The 23,813-nt window shown below is 34.2% G+C and overlaps 1 protein-coding gene across 1 annotated transcript in view; it reads right to left on the bottom strand.

The window, feature by feature from the left end:
• TYR (tyrosinase) overlaps positions 1–13,663 on the bottom strand; it is a 113,466-nt gene extending 99,803 nt beyond the window's left edge. Inside the window, exon 1 of the mRNA XM_074214755.1 lies at positions 12,805–13,663. Coding sequence (XP_074070856.1) covers positions 12,805–13,661 — 857 coding nt within the window. The 5' untranslated portion in view covers positions 13,662–13,663. The remainder of the gene's footprint in view (positions 1–12,804) is intronic.
• Between the last annotated feature and the right edge of the window lie 10,150 nt (positions 13,664–23,813).

Genomic DNA, 23,813 nt, shown 5'->3' with positions numbered 1-23,813 from the left:
TTGAGATTAGAGACCACATTTTTTTTGCTTTGTTTTTCCCCCTTGAGTATCTAGCAGAGTATCTGGCATAAAATAAGCACTTAATAAGTTATTCTTTATTTGTCTAAGGAATGCTAATAATTTGCCCAAATGGGAGGAGATAGATTAATAAAAAAACACCCATTTCCACCATACAATAATGGATTATTCAGTGAACAAGAATTTTATTAATGTATACTATGTCCTAGACATTATTTTGCTCTGTTAGGGGCAGCTAGGTGTCACAGTAAATAGAGTCCTGGTTCTGGATTCAGGAAGATGTGAGTTCAAATCTGACATTGAACACTTACTAGCTGTGTGACCCTGGGCAAGACAGTTAATACTCTGTCTCAGATTCTTCAAATGTAAATGAACTGGAGAAGAAAAAGACAGACCACTCTAGTATCTTTGCCTGGAAAAACCCCAAATGAGCTCACAAAGAATTGGTTATAACTGAAATGACTGAAAAACCAGAACAATATTAAAAACAAAATAATTTCTGACCTGAGGAGCTTAATATATATTTATATATATGAAATAGCAAAAGATATATGTATTCATAATTATGTTTGTATCTATACATTATATGCATGTTTATATGTATTTATATATGCATATATATAGTGTCCTGTGAAGAACTAAATCAATGATTCTCTGAAATAATGTATCTTGAATACCTTAGAAATCACACTTCTCTTTTCATTTTAAAATGAAATTTAAAGTTTGAGCCTAAAACATTTGCATAGAAAGTGACTTTTTAATCCTTTTTTATTGTATCTAATCTTAATTTGTACTCTAGAGGACATGATTCAACCTGAATGTTTTAGAGTGTGGATAACAGTTAATTAAGATTTTTTTAAGTTTTAGAGTGAAATACAAAAAAAAAGGAAGTGGATTTTTTTTAGTAACATTTTAAAATACCCAGGGTCCTTGGTTGGTTAATACATATGCAGCCATTTGAAATTTTCATATTTGCTATTTAATTATTTATTAAATTCCAATGTTAGTATGCTATTACTTTCATTTCCTATATACACACATATGTATACATATACATGCAAACTGTAAACATTTGATATTCAGTTTCACAAAGCACAAATATTTATTTACAGATATTGGGTCAATTAAAGACAGAGCAATTCACTTAGAAAGATAAAAATGTCTAGAGAGAGGGAACTGAAAAGAAAGAGGAGTGAGAGAAGAGAGAGACAGAGACAGACAGAAAAAGACAGAGAGACTGAGAGAGAGACAGAGACAGAGAGATAGAGAGACAGAGAGACCAAGAGACAGAGACAGAGAGAGAGAGACAGAGAGATAGAGAGATAGAGACAGAGACAGAGACAAAGAGAGACAGACAGAGACAGAGAGAGAGAGAAGGAGAGATTTAAAGTTGATGATATGATAGATTCAAATAAGGAGGAAAAAATGTTCCTGAGATGATAGATGTGAGAAAAATGTGACCAAGAAATATAGTCATCTAGGAAAAAAGTGTCACACAGAAGGCATCAGAGGGAAGTGGGGGAAAACAAAAGTCTTATTTCAGCAGGTATTCATGGGAACCACTGTAACCATGGAAACTGCTCAGAGAAATACCAGATTTCTTTTTCTTTATGAAGACGGTTTTGTAGAATGCTGTGTGGTTCACATTTGTCCCCAATAACCTCTCAATGCAGAACCAGAGAAATGTTCCTTAATACTTCATAGGAAAGGGGAAAAGGCTTACTCCTTTAGCACTATTTCTTTGCATTTTGAAATTATGTTCTCTTTAATTTTTCTGAGACATTGTTTAGCCTTTCCACTTTCTCTTTCTCCTCCCTATATTTCTTTCTGTTTTAGAAGTTTAACTCCTTCCCCCCCTTTTTTTTGCAATGAACAGTTATTAGGATTTTTGATCATTGTATGGCATGGAGAAATGGATAATGGACTTGGGTCTCATAAGATCTCAATTTAGGAAGGCCTTGGGGAAGTCTATGGGACATGCCAAAAGGGAATGAAGGTTAGAGGTTAGACTAGTGAACTCTACTATTCTTATGAAATTCTTCTCAGTCTTCCGAAGAGCTCTGGGTCTACAGTTTGAAGATTTGCTTCACTTCTTTGCACCTCAGTTTCCTCTTCTATCAAATATACTCTATGATGGATAAAGGGTTCTTTTTGATTATAAGATTTGTATTTTCCTTGATTCTTACACATTCTAGTTGTACGATTATCAATAAGACATTTAATCTCTGATGACTTCCAGGCAACTAATAGTATAAGAAGGTACTAGTGAAAGGACTGATGAAATTCCATGTCCAGAACCCCCTTTGTTCATGCTTACCCTGTCCCCCAAAGGCTTTAACTACACAGGGTCATAGCAAGAAATTAAATGTATACTTCTTAGCCTGATTTTTTGGGGGTGGGTAGTGGGGGGATTGAGATTAGATGACTTGCCTAGGGTCTCACAGTTCATAAATTTCTGAGCACTTATGTGAGCTCAGGTCCTCCTAATTCCAGGGGCTCTACTTTTAGCTTACTTTTTAAGATTCATCACAATATAGCTTCAGTCAATTGTAATGGGGGTCAGGCTCATCTTCAGATTTCCTCAGATAGTGTCATGAGCCTGATAGATGCTAGAGAACTACTTTGAGGAAATTATAGAACTAAAGAATATGCAGACATTTTGTATTGGCAATACTATTCTGACAAATATTTAACAACAAGCTTTGAAAAAGAATTCTATATCTTTTATCTGTCTATCTAACATCTATCATCTAGTTACCTCTCTCTACAGATATAGATCTATTTCTGTGCCCAAGACACTTTTAAATTAAGTAGAATGCATTGTTTTCTCCATCACTTTCTTATGTCTAGATGATCAACCAAACAATTCAAACTCTGAAATGTAGTGTTTTCTAAATTCTAAGGAAATATTCTCATTGAAAATTTTTTGACTCTCAGGAGACGGCTTGGACTGACTCTGGTATATGCCTGGTTAATTTTCAGTTAGCTTATAGCTGGAACTGTTCACTTTTTTTAAAACAACTTGACTCCCCTAAAATGGTGATTTTTTTTTCCCACTGCATTCTCATGTGATGGTAAAAATGACTACTTAGATGATAGCTTTAAAAAAATTAAGAGTTGAGAAAGAGGGAGGCATTATGAGAAAGGGAAGGTAGAAAGGAGGAAAAGATAGTGGGAGATGGCAGACAATTCTTGAACCTTTTCATCACAATTGGCTCAAAGATGTAATAATATTCATACTCAGTTGGGCACAGAAATCTTTCTATTCTTATTCCCTTATAGGGAAAGGGGGAAAGGAAGGGGATAAAAGAAGAAAGGGATAAACAAAAAAGAGGAAAGACTGGGAGGGATGAATTGCATAGAAATCATAATTGTGTGATTTATTTCTCTGATAAAGGCCTTCTTTCTAAAATATATATATGGTGGGGCAGCTAGGTGGTGCAGTGGATAGAACACAGGTCCTGGAATCAGGAGTACGTGAGTTCAAATCTGGTCTCAGACACTTAATAATTGCCTAGCTGTGTGACCTTTGGCAAGTCACTTAATCCCATTGCCTTATAATAGAAATAATTAATAAAAAATTTAAAATATATGGAGAAATGATCAAAATTTATAATAATATATTTTATTCTTCAATTAATAATAATATTGCTGTTCCATTCTCCAAATGATAAAAGATCAAAGGATATGAAAAGAGAATTTTCAGTTAAAGAAATCAAAAACTATCTATTGTCATATAAAATATTGTAAATCATTATTGGTTAAGGAAACAAATTAAAACAATGTTCAATTCTATAAAATTGACTAACATGTAAAAATAGGAATATGACAAATGTTGAAGGGGATGTGGGAAAATCATGAAACTAAAACATTGTTGGTAGAGTTGTGAACTGATCAGACTATTCAACTATTCTGAAGAACAATTTGAAATGATGCCCAAAAGGCAATAAAACTGTGCTTATCCTTTGATGGAGCAATACTATTATTATGTCTGTATACTAAAGAAAAAAAAAGGAAGCAGATCTATACATATAAAATGTTTATAGCACTTCATATTGTGGTGACTAAGAATTGGTATCATCAATTGGGCAATGGCTAAACAAGTTGTGTTATCTAATTGTAATGGGATATGATCATGTATAAGAAAAGTTGAGCAGCATGATTTCAGGAAAAAATGGAAAAACTTGTATGAACTGAAACTAAGTGAAGTGAGCAGAACCAAAACATTTTCACAGAAACAGTAATATTTTATGACAGCTTACAGTGACTAATTTAGCTATTCTTAGCAGTTCTAAAATACTATCCACCTCTTGAGAAAGAAATCTTAGAGTCTGAAAGCAAAAAGAAGCATACATTTTATAAAAACTTCTTTCTTTTGTTTTGTTTTGTTGTTTTGTTTTTGATTGTCTTCTTTCACAACATGACTAATTGGAAATATGTTTTTGTATGACTGGTCATGAATAAACTGTATCAAAAAACTTGCCTTCTCAATGAGGAAGAAAGGAAGGAAAAAGAATTTGGAACTCCATAATATTGGATTTTTCATTCATTCATTTCTATGTACAGCCTCTTATCTTGCCTAGGAGTGAGAGCCATTGGGCATGTAAGTGCCCGGTCTAGGAAACCAGTTGACTATAACCAACCCAGCAACAAGGCCCTAAACATCAAGTGGTCCTAAATTTTAATACAGTAGAAGGTAGTTACAAATTGGGCTTTGCACATGAACTTAGTGGGAATAATACTGTGTAAGAACTGATCTAGTCTGTGAACCTAATGCCATCCTCCCCAGAAACTGAAGAAAGAAGAGAATTTGACACCACAGTATTGGAGGAAATATTTAAATCTTGTTTTTGTTATATCTTTGAAGTAAACATAATCTTTGTAAAACATAACGCATGATGTTATTAAATGGAACTAGGGTGTTAGGATTGAGGCCCTACAATAAAGGGGACACAATCAGTTAGAGCTCAGTCAGATAGCAGAGAAAAGAGATTCCTCAATTTTTTCAGGCTTCTTTAATGTGTTTGTGTTAGAGAGTTTAAAATGCAACAGAGTCTGAGAGAATACAAACAGGTCACTGTATGACCTTTGTAAACTTACTTTACATTATAACAGACAAACCTTAGCAGTTCTCTATGCTCTTTTTGATTGTTTAATCCTTATCTTCCTTCAAGATTTAAATGTACTTCTTCCTTGATTCCTGTCAGTATTTTCTCCTTCCTCAAATTACTTTGTGAAGGCTATCCCAAAGTAGCTTTGTATTTAATTTATCTCTATACATCTTGTATGTGGCAAACAATGTAAACTCTTTGAAGGGAGGGGTTTGTCTTTTCCTTATTGTCTTTATATGCCTAACCTAGCCCCTTGTAAGCAAGGTAAAATGATTAATTTAATGGAACTAAAATAAAGGATTTGAAAGTATATTGTGCTAAATAAAAGCTATTACTATTTTAAATAATATATCTGGGGAATTCTTGTATGTTTCTTTTTACTTTAAAAAAAATCTTACTTTTTAAAAAATAACTTATAAATTTTCCCTTCTCTCCCCCCCATAAAAGATTTAAAATGGAAATGGAAAAGAAGAAATTTACTAAAAACAATCAGCATATCAACTTTGGCTGATAGAATATGTAATATTCCACATGCATAGCCCTCCTGTCTGCAAGGCAAAAAAAGGAGGCATATTTCTTTAACAGGGCAAAACTTTGTCATGATAACCACATAGCATCCAAGTTTGTTTCTTTTCTTTTCTTTTCACTTTTTTTAATCATTGGTCTAATATTTGCCAAATTCTGTTTCCTTCATTTTGCATTGATTCATATCAAGTTTGTCATGCTTCTTAGAAGTTTCATTATTTATAATTTCTTAAGTCACAGTTCTGTTCTGTTATATTAATTGCCACTTGTTTTTACTGATTCTCTACTAAATGGTGTTTGCTACCATAAAAATGCAGCTATGAATATATTGGTATATTTGATCAAAGATCATTGCTAATGAATAAACATCTGAGCTCTCTGTCATCCAGTCAAAGGTCAAAGAGATTTATTGGCAAATTTAGCTGTCATGCTTGTCCCTGCTGTGTCTAATCCTGGTGAAAATAATAGACATCTCTGTTTTCAAATTTGTTCTTCAAATGAGTCAGACATCCTCATTATAGAATACTTCCAAATCAACTAAATTCTTAAACACTAAAACCATAGGAAATTCAGGGGAAAAAAACCAATATCCTTTGAAACAATTTTAACTGGATTTCACCTGCCATTGACATCTTCTATCATATCCTTGTTTATTGTTTTCCCAAAATGTGATACAATTCATGTCTAGTTTTCCAAAACTCCATACACCATTGCAGTCTTGTGTCCCAGTGTACCACCCAAGTACTAGCCCAGTGAAATTGTTAGGAGTTCAGCACTAGAAGACTGAATGATTTTTTTTATCATGAATGATTTTTTTTATATACCTCATATGGACTTACTGTTACCTGAATTAACTGAATGAGCCCTTCAAAGACGAAATCATGAGTCTTTTGAAAAATACAGAATAATTTCAAGAGAGAATATGAGACATTTGATATTATCAATATTGGGTTTTTTGTCATTCAAAAAGACTTTAAAAATTTTTTCCCATACCAAGTTAGTAATAAGGAAAATAATTCAATTAGGCTACATTTTATTCTGAAATATTTTTAGTGATTTTTTTTGAAATGATTTTTAGTGAACTCTTCCCCAGAATTATCGGAAGGGGCAGTATGTGGTGGAAAGATTACTGGATTTAGGAGGTCTATTAGTTATGCCTTTTAATTTTGTGATCTTGATCCAAGTTGTTTTGGTGTCCATATAATTTAATACTGGAAGGGAATTTACAGATCCTCTAGTTCTGTTTGCTTCCTTTTCCCTCCCAACTCAGGTCCTCCTGAAACCAAGGCCAGTGCTCTATTCACTGCACCATCTAACTGACCCTAGCCCGCAGCTTCTTGATAGAAAATAGAGGAAACAGAATTCAAATCTAAGTTCTTCATCCTTAAATACAACATTCTTGCCACTATACCAAATTTTCTCAATCTTGGTTTTAGTTTCCTTATCTATAAATAAGGGTCATGAATTAGTTAATTTCTAAAATCTCTTTCAGATTTAGTATGTTTGATTCTAGGTCTGTGGCTGACTGAGCATATCTCAATCCAAAAATGTGACTATCTTTACAACAGAGTTGTAGGTACTTGAGAGACAAAATATTGTATAGAATTGTGGAGTCAACAAAACCCAAACAAGATTTATGAACGTTTTTTTCCTTCTAAAAATTGAAGCAACTGAATATTGTACTGAAATACTCATTTCAGTATAAACAAAACAATAGAGTAACACTGATTTTCTGCGTATATGTAAAAGGAATTCAACTTTTCACCTGCTTTCTAGCCTCTTTGCTCATAATCTCTAATCTCAAAACCATGTTGATTTGACACCATACCTTCACTTCCCCTGTAATTCGGAAACTGGAAGGCAGTCTACCAAATTCCTTTAAACAGGGCAGAAACTGAGTTCTCAGATAATTTCAATTTTCACCTACTACTTTTCCAGGCTTAATTACAGCAAACAAGATGTCTCCATGCTGTGTAACCCCTGCCTGATGTTCCAATTTCTCTTGCCCACACTTTCTACCTTTTTTTAAAATGTATTATCTCAGCTCCTTGAGGACAAACATTGTCTATCTTTTCATTAATTCTATTCATTATTCTAGTCTTTTGGCCTAGTTTCTGGCCATAGTAGGCTATTTAAAATGTTTATTGGATTGGGTTGGGAGATTATAGTTTCTTGTTAGAATTATACTTTTTCTGATATGGTTTCATCAGCTGGTTGGCCTCCTGAGAGTCACTGCTACCAAAGAAGGCTAATTGGAGGGAAATGACATCAGAATATGAAAAGACAAAGGGAAAGGGAAAAGACAAAGATCAAGAGAAACAAAATGGTAACTGAGTGATCTCAACTCTGTAAGAGATAGTTTTGTTATTTGCTTTGTGGAATTAGACTCTCAGGAATTTTAACATCACATGTAATGTCTCAGTGCTATGTTTACAAGGATAGACAGTGGTAGAAGCAATCACTGCCATAGAGTTCTGGGATTCTAGTTCAATAGAGTTCCAGGGAATATCCTGAAAGACCAAACTCATGCCCCTATTGCCCCATGCAGCTGCAACCATAAGAAGCATAGTGTTCTCTCATATGATGAAGTAATTGCTTTGTGACCCTTTCTTCTATCTTCCAGTTATAGCATGCAGGCATTCGACAGAATTAACCAGAAGTTGAGTGCGCTATAATACACCTTCCATCACCCCTAAAATAAATAATTCATGACATGAAATGAAGTTCCATTGCCCTAGAGATTACATTTCTTTTTATCTCATGCAAAAATGTTATTTTGAGTTGGTAGGCAAAAGGTTTGATATAGAGATTGTTTACCTCTGGATTGGTTTTCTACTTTTTTATGACACAAGATCTTAAATTGAACTCCATAGGACATAGTACAACCTAATGTTTTACTTGTTCAAGTAGTGAAATCATCATGATATAAAAATAATAACCAGCATTTACATAATTATTACCATGTTTCATGCTAAGTTTTTTGCAATTGCTATCTCATTTGATCCTCACAACAACCCTATAATTTTTTTTTTCCCATTTTAAGGATGAGGAAACTGCAAATAGAGGTTAAGTGACTTGTGCAGGATCACATAGCTAACAAGTGTCTGAGATCAGATTTGAACTGAGGTCTTTTTGACTCCAGACAAGGTGCTCTATCCACTCTTCTTCTTCTTAGCTGCCCCTAAATAATAGCATATCATGAAATAAATCATTTTATGGGAAAAATGGAAGGTCTATACCACGGCATTTAATTTTGTAATAATATTGTATCTTGCCTTCATGATAATGCTGAGAGACTTAGGTACAGGGAAGTGAACTTTGGCCAAAAATGGGATTTATAACTTATTAGAAGTTTGATCCAAGAATTTAATGCAATTTTTAGCCTAGATTACATGTGATTAATTATCCAGCCTTTATGATGAACATAATAATCGAATTGAACACTACATATGAATTACTATCTTGAGAGAAGGTATAGAAGTGCTAGAACAAAAAGGGAAAACCATGAAAAAAGAGGGTGGACAAATAAGTAGTTTGGAATGATTCATATACCCATGATGTATCAGGGATATAACATTAAAGGTGAAGATATATTGATTAATAGTCATTTGTCATTTGAGTCCTCACTGTCTATAGAAGAGAGCCCATACTGCTACCTTTGACTAATATATTTATATTCTCTATATCTCTATGTCTTCCTTCTGCACAGAAAAAAGGAAAGGTTAGAGTTAAACAGTTCTGAAGCATAAAAAGTAAGGGTTGAGAGTCTACTAAATAAAATAATAAATTTAAATTTAGCATTGAGTCAATGAAAACCTTCATTTATCTGTGGAAACAGATTTAATTATTCACTGGGTTTGAACAAGGAACAAACAACTCCTTAGGTATATGGTAGTCAGGTTTTCTGAGCCTAAATAAAACCATTATACTAGTTGGATCTAGATAATTTTGAGTAAAAGTTGAACCAAGAGATAAGGCTACCCCTAAGAAAGAATTACTTGATGGGGAGAATAGTATCTTGACCTCAGCTTAGGTCTCTCTCTCTCTCTCTCTCAACACCTTAGTAAGAAGTGAAGCTTCCAAATTTGAAAGTGTCAAGAAAATTTTGAACTTCTGTCTTCTCAATAATGCTTAAGGGGAACGTGTTCATTAAAATTCAAGGACAAACTGGTAAAAAATTCAAGACTCTACAAAGGGCCCTAGAAAATCAATACTAAATCTAAGTGTAACTTCCTGAGAACTCCATCAGAATAATTTCTAAGAATTCTGATTTTTTTGATTCTCATGATAGTCTTTTTAGATAAATGTTATTATTACCCCTATCTTACTGTTGAAGAAACTGAGATAGACAGAGGTTAAGAGAGGTTGCCCAGGGTTACACAATTAATAAGTATTTGAGGCAGATTCATTCAGGTCTTCCTTGCCCTGCACTAGCAAAGTATTCATTCTCATATCAATGTCCTTTGGCTTCTGAGCTAATATTCTTTCCATTGTATTATTTTGTCTCATATTTATCAGACATTTCCATGTGTGTCAATTGCTATTTGGAAATGATTCTGAGCACTTTCAAGAGTTTTTACATATCAAAATAACAACTTATATTTATAAAGCACTACCTTCTTAAAAATTTATATCACATTACTAAGAGACAGAGAATACAATATTGCCCACATTTTTTTACAATAGAAAATTGAAGTTAAGAACCTTGTCCATCAAACTGTTGATAAAGAGTCAAATGGGAACTCAAATTCAGGACTTCTGCCTCCAGATCCCATGTTTGTCCCATGATACTACAATCTTTCTCAAAAGGTTTAGTTAACAAAAAGATTTCATTTTTTTCTATTTTTAACCTCATCATGACTTGGGATTATTTGTGGGAATAAAGGAAGACTAGAGAAATAAGCAAGAAATCTCAGTATTTTACATAGTAAGTTGATCAGTTCTGGAAGCCTTCACAAGACAGATGCTTTTCCACACAGATATGTAGAAAGATTTTGTTTTTCCCCCTTGTATAAATGTGATGGCTTTGCTTGGTAAGGTGCTGCCATTTGCCATGTGACCAAAAATTATTTGGGACAATTTTCAAGTAAGAACTTGAATGTCTTCCTCTTTCTCTTGATTGCTATGTGCACTTGAGAGGGAAAAGTCATCCACACATTTTAATTGCCAATTGAAGGGCTGAAAACTTGAAATTTTCATAATTCCAAAAACAACTTTGAGGATGTCATCTCATAGTGTAGTGGAAAGAGATGTGGGCTTGAAAAAAGAATGAAGGACGGGGAAAGGGAACAATCATTTATCAATGATATACTATGGGCTTAACACCTTACAAAAAATGATTTTTGAAAACCTCCATTCCATGCAGGCAAAATAAATAAATAAATAAATAAATAATATATTTAATTGAAAAAAAAGACCCAGACTAAAAATCTAAATAAAAAAAATGAAGAAATTCCAAGTTCAGACTAATGGGGAATATATATATATATGTATACATATATATATATATAAACATTATATATATATGATATATATAATATATGTGATATATGAACATTATATATATGATATATAATATTATACATATATATATGTATGTATATATATATACTATGAACTATGCTCTGCCACAACCCTAAGAGGCAGGTACTGTTATTCTGATTTTAGAGTTGAGAAAACAGACAGACTAAGGTAATGGTTACATAGTCAGCCTATGTGAAAGTAAGGACTTCTGACAAAGAAACAAAAGTAATCACTTATTTAGTGTTAAAAGCTCACTGTTTTTCAGTCACTCAGTTGTGTTTGATCCTACATGATCTCATGGACGTTTTTGCCTGTGGGGTTTTCTTAGCAAGCAAAGTTATTGAAGTGGTTTGTCATTTTCTTCTCTATCTCATTTTATAGTTGAGGAAACTAAGTCAAAAAGGGTAAAGTTACTTGAACAGGGTCACACAGCCAGGAAGTATCTGAGACCACACTTGAACTCAGGTCTTTTTGACTCTAGGTCTTGTGTCCTGACCATTGCATTACCTACTAAACTCAATTCTAGTTTTTGCTTTGACACTTATAAACTGCATAGTTTGAGACAAGCCACAACTTTTCTGGGCATTGGTTTTCCCCCCTGTAAAATGAAGGACTTAGATTCAATGACCTTTGATGATCTGAGCAGCTCAGTGGTACAGTGGATAGAACATGGATAATTGGAATCAGAAGGACCTGTACTCAAATCTGACCTTAGACACTTACCAGTTGTGTGACCCTGAGAAAGTCATTTAGCCCTGCTTAACCCAGTTTCCTTATCTGTAAAATGAGATGGAGATGGAAATTGCAAACCAATTCAATAACTTTGTGAGGAAAATCCCACTGACAACAAAATCCATGGAGTCACAAAGAGTTAGAAATGGTTGAATGACTGGACAAAAATAACAATGTCACCTTACTCTTAATCAATAATCTATGTTATTTCTGCATCAGAAAACTTTGCTCCAAAATAGATTGACTGTGTAATCATTACATAAGTCAATTTACATTTCTGTGTCTCAGTTACCTCATCTTCAAAATGATTATAACATATAAGATCTTAACATATAGAACAAGTTCCAAGTTATAGTAAAGGTAAATATTTTGTAAAGCTCTTCACCCGGGCCATCTTGCCTTCCAATCTTCCATTGTGTGATTTTTTTTCTACCTGAAGAATCAATTCTCTGAATCAGATCTCTAGAAATTGATACCAGGGGACTTCATTCACTCATTCAGAGGGTTTTGGGTCTTAGTTGCAAATACACTAACTCTACTCTATCTAGCCCATTCCAAACCAATCCATGCTTTACTTCCCATTTAGCTATCTATTGGAGTCATCGTGCCAGCTTGCTCACTGTAGCATGCAAATATTTTACCACAACTTTATTCTGAACATAGTGATCAAATCAATATTGTTATTGTTTTCGCTCTACACATCTGGTTGCGTGACTCGGCAAGTAGATGAACTAAGACCATAGGTTTCCAGAGAGTTATTGATTTGTCTTAGTAAATTTCTTTAAAAGAAATTCTGGACTAAATAAACTAATTAAAAAAAACCCCTCCATGCCATTAAGTACTATAAATTATAGTCTATTATAAATAATTATATTAGTATCAGTTGTGGTAGTACTTTTTGAAATAAGAAACAATCAGCTTATTGCTCCTTACCTGCCATGAGGAGAAGAATGAGGCAGGGCTGAGGATGTTTGGATTTGTTGGGTGACGACCTCCCATATAATCATCTGTACAAATAGTGCATTCCTCAGCATCTCGCCAGTCCCAGTAGGGAATAGTGAAGTTCACATCCCCTGTGAGCTTCTGGATCTCTTGTTCCCATAGCAGGAGGAAGAATCTGTGCCAAGGAAGGAAACCTGGAGCTTCATGGGCAAAATCAATATCTCTCCAGACACTGGAGTCCCCAAGCAGTGTGTCACGAGATACATAATAATGCATCCAGACAAAGAGGTCATAAATGTTTATGTCCCTAAATATGGGAGTCGAACCATTGTTCATCTGAGCATAGGTACTGGTAGGAATAACATAGTCTGAACTAATGGTGTGCTTAGCCAAGTTGAGATAGGCAAGGAACTTGTTCTTCTCTGGTATACTCAGGTCAAAGATGTTTCTTCTTAGCAGCATTCTTTGCTCCAGGCAGTTTGGCCCCCAAAACCCGAATTTGCAGTCACCACAGTTGAACCCCATAAAGTTGCTAGAACACTGACAGGTCCGGTTGTAAAAGACAGAGGGCCATTCTTCTCGGTCATCAACCCTGGAGAAAGGGAACTGGGGTCCCTGTGGCTCCCTGGAAAGGTGGATTTCCTGGCAAGAGCCTCGGCCTGACAGCTGGCCACAGGGAGAGCCATCTCCACTCCAGATTGGGCAACATTCCTTCTCTAACAGGTTCTTGGAGGATACACAGGCTCTGGGAAACTGCCCCAAAGAACCTGAAAAAATCCAGAGCAAATAACATAGAGGTACCAGATGCATTCTTCCCCTAGCCTTCCACAAATTCCTTCTTAGTTGACTAATTGACTTCCCCTCCAACTCGCTGTTCGCCTCTAATCATCACATGAGTAGGCTAAAACTTAAATAGTATCCCCTCCCACCTCCAACCTCAAACTTCTAGGCTTTGTCTTAAGCTCTCATCTTCTGCCTAGCACATGACTGCTTTTCTTGAAAATCAGAGGATAGCCTACATAGCCAAATACAATTTTTAAAGTGATAGTTTTCACTATTAAGGCATCTTTAGAGTTTGTGGATCATGTTATTTTATTAATTTAAAGGAGTCAAAAGATCATCCCTTTAGGGCTAAAAAGCATCTTGAAACATATCAACCCCAGATGAAGAAACTGAGGCCCACATTTGGTAAAATGATTTTTTCTTTGATCATACAGATATTAAGTGTATACTTGAAAATTATATGATATAATGAAGGCATATGTTATAGTGAAAAGAGCCAGAAAAATTCCTTTCTCTGCCACTTTCCATCGATCACTTTTACTTTTTTTAGATTTAGCTTTATCATATGTAAACTATATGGCTCCTAAGGTCTTTAAACTTTGACTGTATAATCCTAAATGACTATAGACAGAGAGCAGATTTGAACATTTGAACATTTCAATATTACTGACAGTTTAATCAACCAATCAATCAACTAGCATTTATTAGGTACCTACTATCTTTCTAAAGCCAAGGGGAGAATTTGAATAAGAATTTAATCTACAAGTTAGAATTCAGGCCACATTATAACTTCAATGGAATAAGATAGGAAGCACCAAATAAAAATATCAGCTATTCCAAAAGGTCAGGCAAGTTTGGTTGAGATTCATTTGAAAATATAAAAATGATCTACCATATTGTTTTATCAGTTGATATTTAAAGTATTCCTACTATGTGATAGCATTTTAAAGGATTGCAGATATATAATCTATGAACACAAGCCCTCCAGAAATATACAATCCATGGGAAGACAAAGTATGAATGTCAAACATCTATGATTTCATTGATGGAAGTTCCTAGGCTAAGGCACATCACAAATCACCTATAACTTCCTAAATAGGTCTTAGAAAGGTTCCTGGGAATACTGACAAGTTAAATAATTGGCTCATGTTCATATTTTTTTGGCAAGGTAATGAGAATAAGTGACTTGCCTAAGGTCACACAGCTAGGTAATTATTAAATGCCTGAAGACAAATTTGAACTCAAGTCCAGTGTTCTAGGTTACCTAACTGCCTCTGCTCATCTTGATGTATTGCTAATATATGGTAAGTACAATCCTTAAAGTCTGGGGTTTCTTGACTTGAATTCTAGCACTTTTTTCTTTCAATTATTTAGTTTTCAAGCAGATGAAAAATAAGTAGTTTAACAGTATGAGAAGTATAATGGCATAGTAGGTAAAGTAGGAAAAAAGGTCTGCAATTCAGATTTTGAATCAAACCCGTAGAGATATATGAGCATGAGAAAAATCACTTTCTTCTCTCAAAAATGTCTGTCAGACTCCTTCTATAGAGAAGTCATGGAGTTTCCATAATCAAATCACAGACCTAGATAAATGAGAGAAAGAGAGACAGACAAATATACAGATGGATAGATAAACAGACAGAGACAGAGAAGAAAAATAGAGAAGAAAGAGAGGAGAGACAAGAGACAGAGATAGAGAGAAATGGAGTGACAAAGTGACAGAGACAGAGAGAAAAATTGTAGTCTACATGAAAAGATGATTGATTGGTAAAGAAAATTGACATCAGAAGAATTCAGAGGATAGGCCAGTTTTTATAAACTGATTGTGCAGGAAGTCAGAGTGGGAAGTCTATGCCAATCATGTACCAGATTCACAAAAAAGGTGTGGCTCGAGCTACATCTTCAAAGATAAGGAGAATTTGGATTCCTGGGAAAAGAGAAAGGACTGAGTAAAGATATGTAAGTGTAGGGGGAAATGAATAAATTTCATAGTGCTCATAAAAGAGCCTAATAAGACATAAGCCTAAAAAAAGGTTAGGGCTAGATTGTGTTGAACTTTGGACATTATTCTTTAGGCAATGGGGGAAACCACTGAAGATTTTGGTGTATATGAGCAACAGGACAAAGTAAATTTCCCTGACACTCTCTTCCTTTTTCGTCCCCATCCACTCCTTCATTTGAAAGTTTTCTGGCCTCTTGAACTTATAGAATCCTGAGAGAAAAGGCTGATTGCAAGCAAAACATTCCTTTCTTCATTGACAATATTAAGTTTGAAGAACTGATCCATTTACTCAAAAAAGTGAAGACAGAATTTAAAGGTGGGAAAAAAAACAGAAATCACCTAATCCAATCTCCTTGTTTTACAGATGAGGTATCAGAGACCCAAAGGGGTAAGTTACCTTGTGACAGAGAGTATGTGCCTCTTAGTCTTGGGACCTCAAGACTAGGGATCTTACATTCCCTATTATCATCTTAGTTCAGACTTTCATCTTGAAAGACACATTTCTCTTCTATACTGTTTCATTATTACAAAATGTACCTTAAATGCTGAAATATAGCTCTTGCTATATCTTTAATATAATTCTTGTGTGTGTGTCTCATGTGTTTGTGTGTGTGTATGTGTGTGTGCATGTGCGTGTGTGTGCGTGTGTGTGTGTGTGTGTGTGTGTGTATGTATGCGTGTGTGTAAAGAATATTAACAAAACCTTGAATTTGAAAAAGTCATCTGGCTGGAGATCCTCTCTACCTTTGCTCTGAAGCCAAATGCCCTCCAGGATTGTTCACTATGGCACTTCTTTTTATATTATTTGTTTTGGCCTTAGTGAGACTCCAAGTTCCCATACAATCAGCTGGTCTGAGATGGAGACTGAATTATGATAGGAACAGGGGCTGAAAATTCAGTGGATCTTGTGGGGCTGCTGGAGAGTAGGAAGCAAACAATTTTTTTTAAGTATGGGGGTGGGAGAAAGGTCCATTAAAGTAGAAATCCCGCCTCTGGCTGGATCAGAAAGTCATCACAAGGTTTTCCTGAAGAGCACGAGGAGGTTTAATCTTTTTTCCTTCCCTTTTGAGAACTGCAAAATGATTATCACAAGGTTTCTTTTCCCTGGGGGTCTTGGGTTGATATTACTTAGAGGCACATGCTGTCTTTTGTAATCTTATTTCATTTATAAGGGACAGAACTCAATTTCTCATTTTCCCTTTAATTAAGAATTTTATCCTGATGGTTGCCCACCTATTAGGCTTTCTAATGACATTTGGATCAAAGGTGAAATAATGTAAAAAAGAGAAACTAAACTCCTTCACAATGTCACCCAAGTTGTTGTTCCTGCCTCTTATTACCCTATATTTATTTTTATTTCATATTTCAAAGAATAAACTTAAAAGAATAATGATTCTTAGAGCCTAAATACAGAGACTCTGCATTAATATTCTGACTCTGCTACTTCTTATAAATATGACCAGGGCCAAATTAATCTATTCTACTAAGAGTTGATATTATATAATTAGGTAATTATTTCGTTTAAAAAATGTCTTTAACTTATGCAAAAATTACATGCTGAAGTCCAGAAGAATTACAGATAGATTAGTGTATTATCTGTGTCCTTAAATAGATTATAATCTATTAGGTATGATAGGGCATGTAGATAAGTTTAATAAAATAACTATAACACAAAATTGAAAATTCCAGGAAAAGAATGAAAGACAATTATTTACCTAAATGAATCAATGAAAGAGAATGAGAATTTATAGGAAGGAGAATTTGCTTCTAGTTTGGAGGGATCAAAGTTTTCACCCCAATTTTGGGAAATCATTTTGAACTACTTTTGATTTGAGATCATTAGCATAGACCTAGTGTCATACAGAAGGAGATCTTTATGTCCAACAAGGTCTGACCAGTTCTTCAAAGCACACTAAGTAAATTTTCCCTGTGCCAGGTCACCAAGTACTTTATTCAAGATACTGGACATTCAAACCTACTTCAGTTTGTAAAACATGTCCCATCATCTCACACATGAACTACTTTAGCAGTCTCTTAATTAGTTTTCTCTGCCTTTAATCCATATTGTATACCAATGCCATATTAATCGCTCTCACAAATCCACTTTGTCAAATACTTCCTACTCCAAAAACTTTAGTGTCTTCTATAACCTCCTTATTTGCCTCCAGAGAAAAATCCAGTTCTTTAATTTCACGTTCTTGTCAATCATTGTGTTATGACCCTTTACAAATTTTTCCTCTCTTATCATCCGCTACTCAGCTTAAAATCATCTTCATAAAAGTCATCTTCTAAAATCTCACCAATAAGCACAGTGTACCATGCAACAAAGATTTTACTTGGAGAACACAATGTCTGGAAGGGCCTACCAAGTTGTAAAGCTTTCTGGATACAAGCCTCCTGTCATCTAGTATATCCATAGTCACAGAACCAACTGAACTAAATACAAATAATTTTGTCACCAGAAGCTTATTCTTAAAAGGAGCCAAAGCAGTTCATGCAGGAGATTGGTTATGAATAGAAGGAATAGTCTCATAAAGGAAGTTGCAAAGTTTTAGAAGGAATGAATAAAAGAGAGAATTTTATATATATATATATATATATATATATAAGTGTGAATGCATATACATATATACATAATATACATATAATAAAATATACTCACATTTACATCTGTAAATATATTCATAGGCAGTATATGTGTATATATGTACATATAATATAATATGTACATATAATATTATATTGCTTCTCAGATAGAAGCATTATTACATATTACATCTTATAAAATCTCATGCACAAACATAATATGATGACAATATAAGTGATCTTAACATTCCTAAATGTAGACTTTATATTAAATTGAACTTTTATTCAAATTTACTTCGATAACATTACAAAGAGAATTGTCTGCACAAAAGGGTATGATCTTGTATAAATTCCTTTGCAATTAGTAGGCACTTAATAAATACTTTAAAAATTAAACTAAATTTATTTTAGAGAGCATGAGAATGGTCTGAGTATCTGGAGGACGGTTACATACAAAGAGAAAATGTATGAAAGCCAGTTCGATTCCCCTTTACCCCGGTATTGTCTATTTCTTCTTCAAGCTGATGAAGCAAATTAAGTCCCCAAAGTTAGAGTGATTTATTCAAGGTCAAACACATAGCAAGTAGTAGAGCTAGGATTTAAACATCAAATATCCTGAATCCAAATGCAAAATATTATTAGCATTTTATTAGCATTATCATTGACCATCCAACACATCTTGTCTTCTACCTTTCCTGCTTTCCTTAAAGACTCAGCTGAGTTACTTTCTATTTATCCCACACATAAATTGTTTTTACATTATTGTTGCATTTTGTCCCACCCATTAGTTTGGGAACTTCTTGAGAGGTGGGACTTTTTGCCTTTATTTCATGTATTTTTGTTTGTTTTGCTATGTTTCTCTAACATTTAGCACTGTATGTGTTCCAAGTAGACTCTTAGTGATGCTTATTCAGTGACCAACTGACCACTATTCATAGGACATCTATTGTGAAAGAAAAATTCTACATACTTTTAATTCATCATCTCATTCCCTGCAAAAGAGGGCAACCTTGTGGACTGATTTAACTTTCCTGTAGAGTACTTTGGAATTATGTTCGAAGGGCAATAAAAAAGGTGCGTACCCTTTGATCCAACAATATGACTACTGGGTCTGTATCTTAAAGAGATCATGGAAAAAATTCCTCAAGTATAAAAATATTCATAGCAGCTCTTTTTGTAGTAGCAATGAATAGGGAATGCAAATAGGAGAACGAAAGACAGTTCCTGCCCTCAACAAGTTTATAGTTTAATGGAGGAAGATGACACGACACATAAAAAAAATAACTGAAATAGAGGAGAGAGTAGGTGATAACACAGGGTCACGGTAGAAAAAGTCTGAAGAATCAGTATTGGAGTCTAAGAAAAAACTGGAGAATGCTTATGTGAGAAAAAAATGTGTATATTTTACATATGTTCATATATTTTATATATTATTCCCCTATAGACCTATTCATCCATGTAGAGGAATCTGAATGTATGATTTTCTTGGTACAGAATAACAACTTATCTGCCATAAACAGACTTATGGTTTTAGGTAGTAGAGCACTACATACTTCCTTCTTTATTTAAACAATATCATTTTAGAATAAATTTTCATTTCAGGTATAAATAGTCATATTTGACTCCTATGTTGTGTTTTCTAATGCCCCAAGCCTTGTTCAAGGTCAACCAAAAGAGAAAGATCACTGTTTCATGGACCTCTAGACCAACAATATACTGGCAGAGTGTAAAGTTTCTTTTCCTTGGTGTAAAACACAAGAAAACCAGCAACTGACCTTATGTGAACCCATCAAAACTATATATTTTTCTCTAAACTATAAGGAAATGAGAAAAATGTCTCTTGTTCAGAATCCTATTTGCTCCACATATATACTTGCCTTTATGCCAAATTATACTTCTCCCTTCCTTGTACCAATGTAGAAACAAAAATTTTTATTACTTATAGGTTAAATTGTAATAGTGATGCTGGTCAATGAGAGATTGTAAGTAGTCTATTATCACAAAATAATACGTGAATAAGACAGTCCTTAAATTCAGTTTTTCTTGACTCCGAGGGTAGCTTTCTGAGCACCCTCTTAATAAATACCTTTGAATTTGACATTTTTTTTATGTCTTTTATACTCTTCATAATTTCATTAGGATTTTCTTTTTCAAAGATATTATAGTGGTTTTACAATTCCTTCTCCAGCTCATTTTACAGATGAAGAACTGAGGCAAAGAGGGTGTAGTGACTTTCCCAGAAACACACTGCTGAGTAAGTTTTTGAGGCCAGACATGAACTCAGGAAAAAACAATCTTTCTGACTGTCACTCATAGCTGCCCTCAATAAGTACCTTAAACAACTGCAAAATGAAAGTTAAGAATAGAGATTTCAAGACAAAGGGCCTCTTGAGGAAGGATAGCTTAACAACTGAGAGATGGGTCAGCCTTGCCAGAAACAAGGACAGTCTTTGGTCTAATAATCTGGACATGCTATCCAAAACCTTCCATTATCCTTGAACAGTTATTATATTGCTTCTAGAGTCTTCCTGTGAAAGACTATAAATTTGAATGTCTCTCAGATTTTAAGTTATCTGAATTATTGGCTCTTAGGAACTTGATGGGATAAAAGGTAAATATTCATGACCCACTCAATGTTCTACAATGTGAAGGCTGTGTAATTCCATGTGTTTTTTTTTAATGAAAGATACACACATACACACACACATATACACACAAACTGTTCTTAGCTTCAGAACACAGCACAAAGGGCACTAAAATCCTAGGAAATGAGGAAAGATTGGAAGCCAGGCATAGCAGTCACACAAATGCCTCTTCAGCTTGGATCTAAATATCAGATCTAAAGATTTTAAGTAACCCCAGTGGGAGAGAGAAATAGAAGGGCAGAACAGCTGAATAATGGCAATACTTAATTTATCTATCAAATGTGATGACGTTTGTGAAAGTACTCTAAATTTTCAAAGTCTTGTTGACTGAAATAATTATTATAATCTGTAGTATCTTGATCACATCAGCAGGAGTGGAGTCATGCTCTAGGGAGATAAATTCAGAACATAGATAAAAAAAGAGAAAGTCCACTAAGGTAGTGGATTTAAAATCAGAAATCCCAGTGTTAGTGACTTTTGCTATCCAGATGACCTTGAACAAGACAATGCCTCTAGGAACCTCAGTCTCTTCATTTGTAAAATAAGAGTGACATGATTAAATAAATTAACTGAAAGGGACCTTTTATAGGTCATCTAATCTAATTCAGATAGGAGTCAAAATAGTTGCATAAATTGTGACAGATCATAAGTATGACAGCAATAGAGCTAACACAGAAATACAGTCAGGTTCTCTTGTTCCAAAAAACAGTGCTTTTCCCATTATTTTATTTTAAAATATCTAAGTTCAGACACAAACATGTTGGGTTGTTTAGAGGCCACTCTGCACTTTACCATCTTGAGTGCAAAATATCTATTATATTATTATTATTATTATTATTATTATTATTATTATTATTATTATGCAAGAGATAATTTCAGTCTCTTAACATTTTCTTCTATGATCTACTTGGTGGAAATAACAGAAAGTTCCTGGGCAAGAACTTTGTCATTTTATTCAACGTCAACCAAAAAACAGAATCAGCTTTCTCTTGGATACCCAACCTAATATTTCAGTCTCATAGTATGATGATCTTAAACTAGATATCCAATGGGCATCTCAAGTTTAATGTATGCAAAACAAAATGTGTTATTTTTCCCTTAAATTCTCCCTCATTCTTGTCTTCCCTATTATTGTAAAGGATAGCATTATCCTCCCAGTCCCTTTAGGCTCACAACCTAGGAATCATTCTGAAATTATCCTGGCCTCCTCAGTATCTCTGAACATCAATTTTCAAGTTGCTGCCAAGGTCCATTGACTTCACCTTTGTAACAGCTCTAAAATGCACCTTGTTTTCTCCTCTGACAACAGCCACTATTTATTGTATTGTAGGTTTTCATCATTTTCATTTTGATTATTGTAATAATATTCATAATTATCAGTATAATAAAATGGTTATAATACAAATTAGTTATAATAAGCAATCTTCTGGTGGGTTCAAGTACAAGGTCTTACTCTATGGACCCTTATGTAATAAATTATATTTATATGACAGTTAAGAAAGCACTTTATTCATAAAACTTATGAATTTAATACAGTTATCATTCCCCTATTTTATAGAAAGGAAAGCTGAGGTTCATAAAGATTGAGTCTTACTCAACAACATAGTTGCCAGTCCAGAGTTCCTTCCACTAACTGTGGTATAATTTCATTTATATTTGTTTCATTTTCTTCACATTTAAAATGAGATGATTAGAACCTAAGATCTCTTAAGGTCCCTTCTGAACTTGAGAGTCTATCAAGATGGTTAGACTATATCTTCATATACATACATACATATATATATATATATATATATATATGTATATATATACATATATATATATATATATATATATATATATATATATATATATATATATATATGTATATGATTTTGCAAGGCAAATGGGGTTTAGTGGCTTGCCCAAGGTCACACAGCTAGGTAATTATTAAGTGTCTGAGGTCAGATTTGAACTCAGGTACTCCTGACTCCAGGGCCAGTGCTCTATCCACTGAGTCACCTAGCTGCCCACTTTTATGTATATTTTTAAGATTTTTGATGGTACAATTTAACTCAAATTTCAAATTCAGAACTCCCAACATTGTCGAGTATGGAACCATCGAAGATGTACAAAAGAGAAAACTGCTTCCAAGGGTGTTGTAGTGTAGCAATATAAAACATGATCCCCAAAATCCGCCCCACTCAATGCCATAGCTCCTGAAATTGTGTCACCAAAATTTCCTTGTTGAATTTCAAATTGCCTTAAATGAGCTATAGGGAATACCTAGTATTTTCATGTATTCTCACTTTCCCTTGGATTAGTTTATCATTAAATATCTAGCTGCAACCTCAGAAAATAGAGGGCACAGACACTAAGGAGGGATAGAGATGGAGAGGTATTGTGATCAAAGCACTGTTAAAAACAATGTTAAAATCTTCAGCTTCATTCAAGATTCATGAAGAATTTATATCACAGGTTTTTGAGTTGGAACATCAGTGACAGAAACAAGTTCCTGAAATTTATAGTCTATATTGACTAGCATAATTCCTTGCACATGGAAGGTGATAAATAAATGTCTATTGGATTAAACTAAGTTTAAGTTCAGTACATTTCATGTCTAGGCTATTTATTTGCCCTTAATAGATACTTAGTCTATTAGGAAGGAAGAAAAATAAGGAAGGAAGGGAGAGAGAGAGAGAGAGAGAGAGAGAGAGAGAGAGAGAGAGAGAGAGAGGAGAGAGAGCGAGAAGGAAATAGGAAAGAAGGAAGGAATAAAGAAAGGAATGGATGAAGGAAGGAAGAAGGAAGAGAGGGAGAAAGGGAGGGGAGGAAGGAAGTTTGGAAAGAAGGGAGGGAGGAAGGAAAAACTTATTGTCTGTTTTGTTTTAGAAGTCATTCTAAGGGGAAGCTAGGTTGTGCAGTGGATAGAGCACCAGCCCTGGAGTCAGGAGGATCTGAGTTCAA

Source organism: Macrotis lagotis, chromosome 1, assembly GCF_037893015.1.
Source record: "Macrotis lagotis isolate mMagLag1 chromosome 1, bilby.v1.9.chrom.fasta, whole genome shotgun sequence".
Classification (NCBI taxonomy): Eukaryota; Metazoa; Chordata; class Mammalia; order Peramelemorphia; family Peramelidae; genus Macrotis; species Macrotis lagotis.
This window is presented reverse-complemented; position numbering and strand designations above follow the sequence as displayed.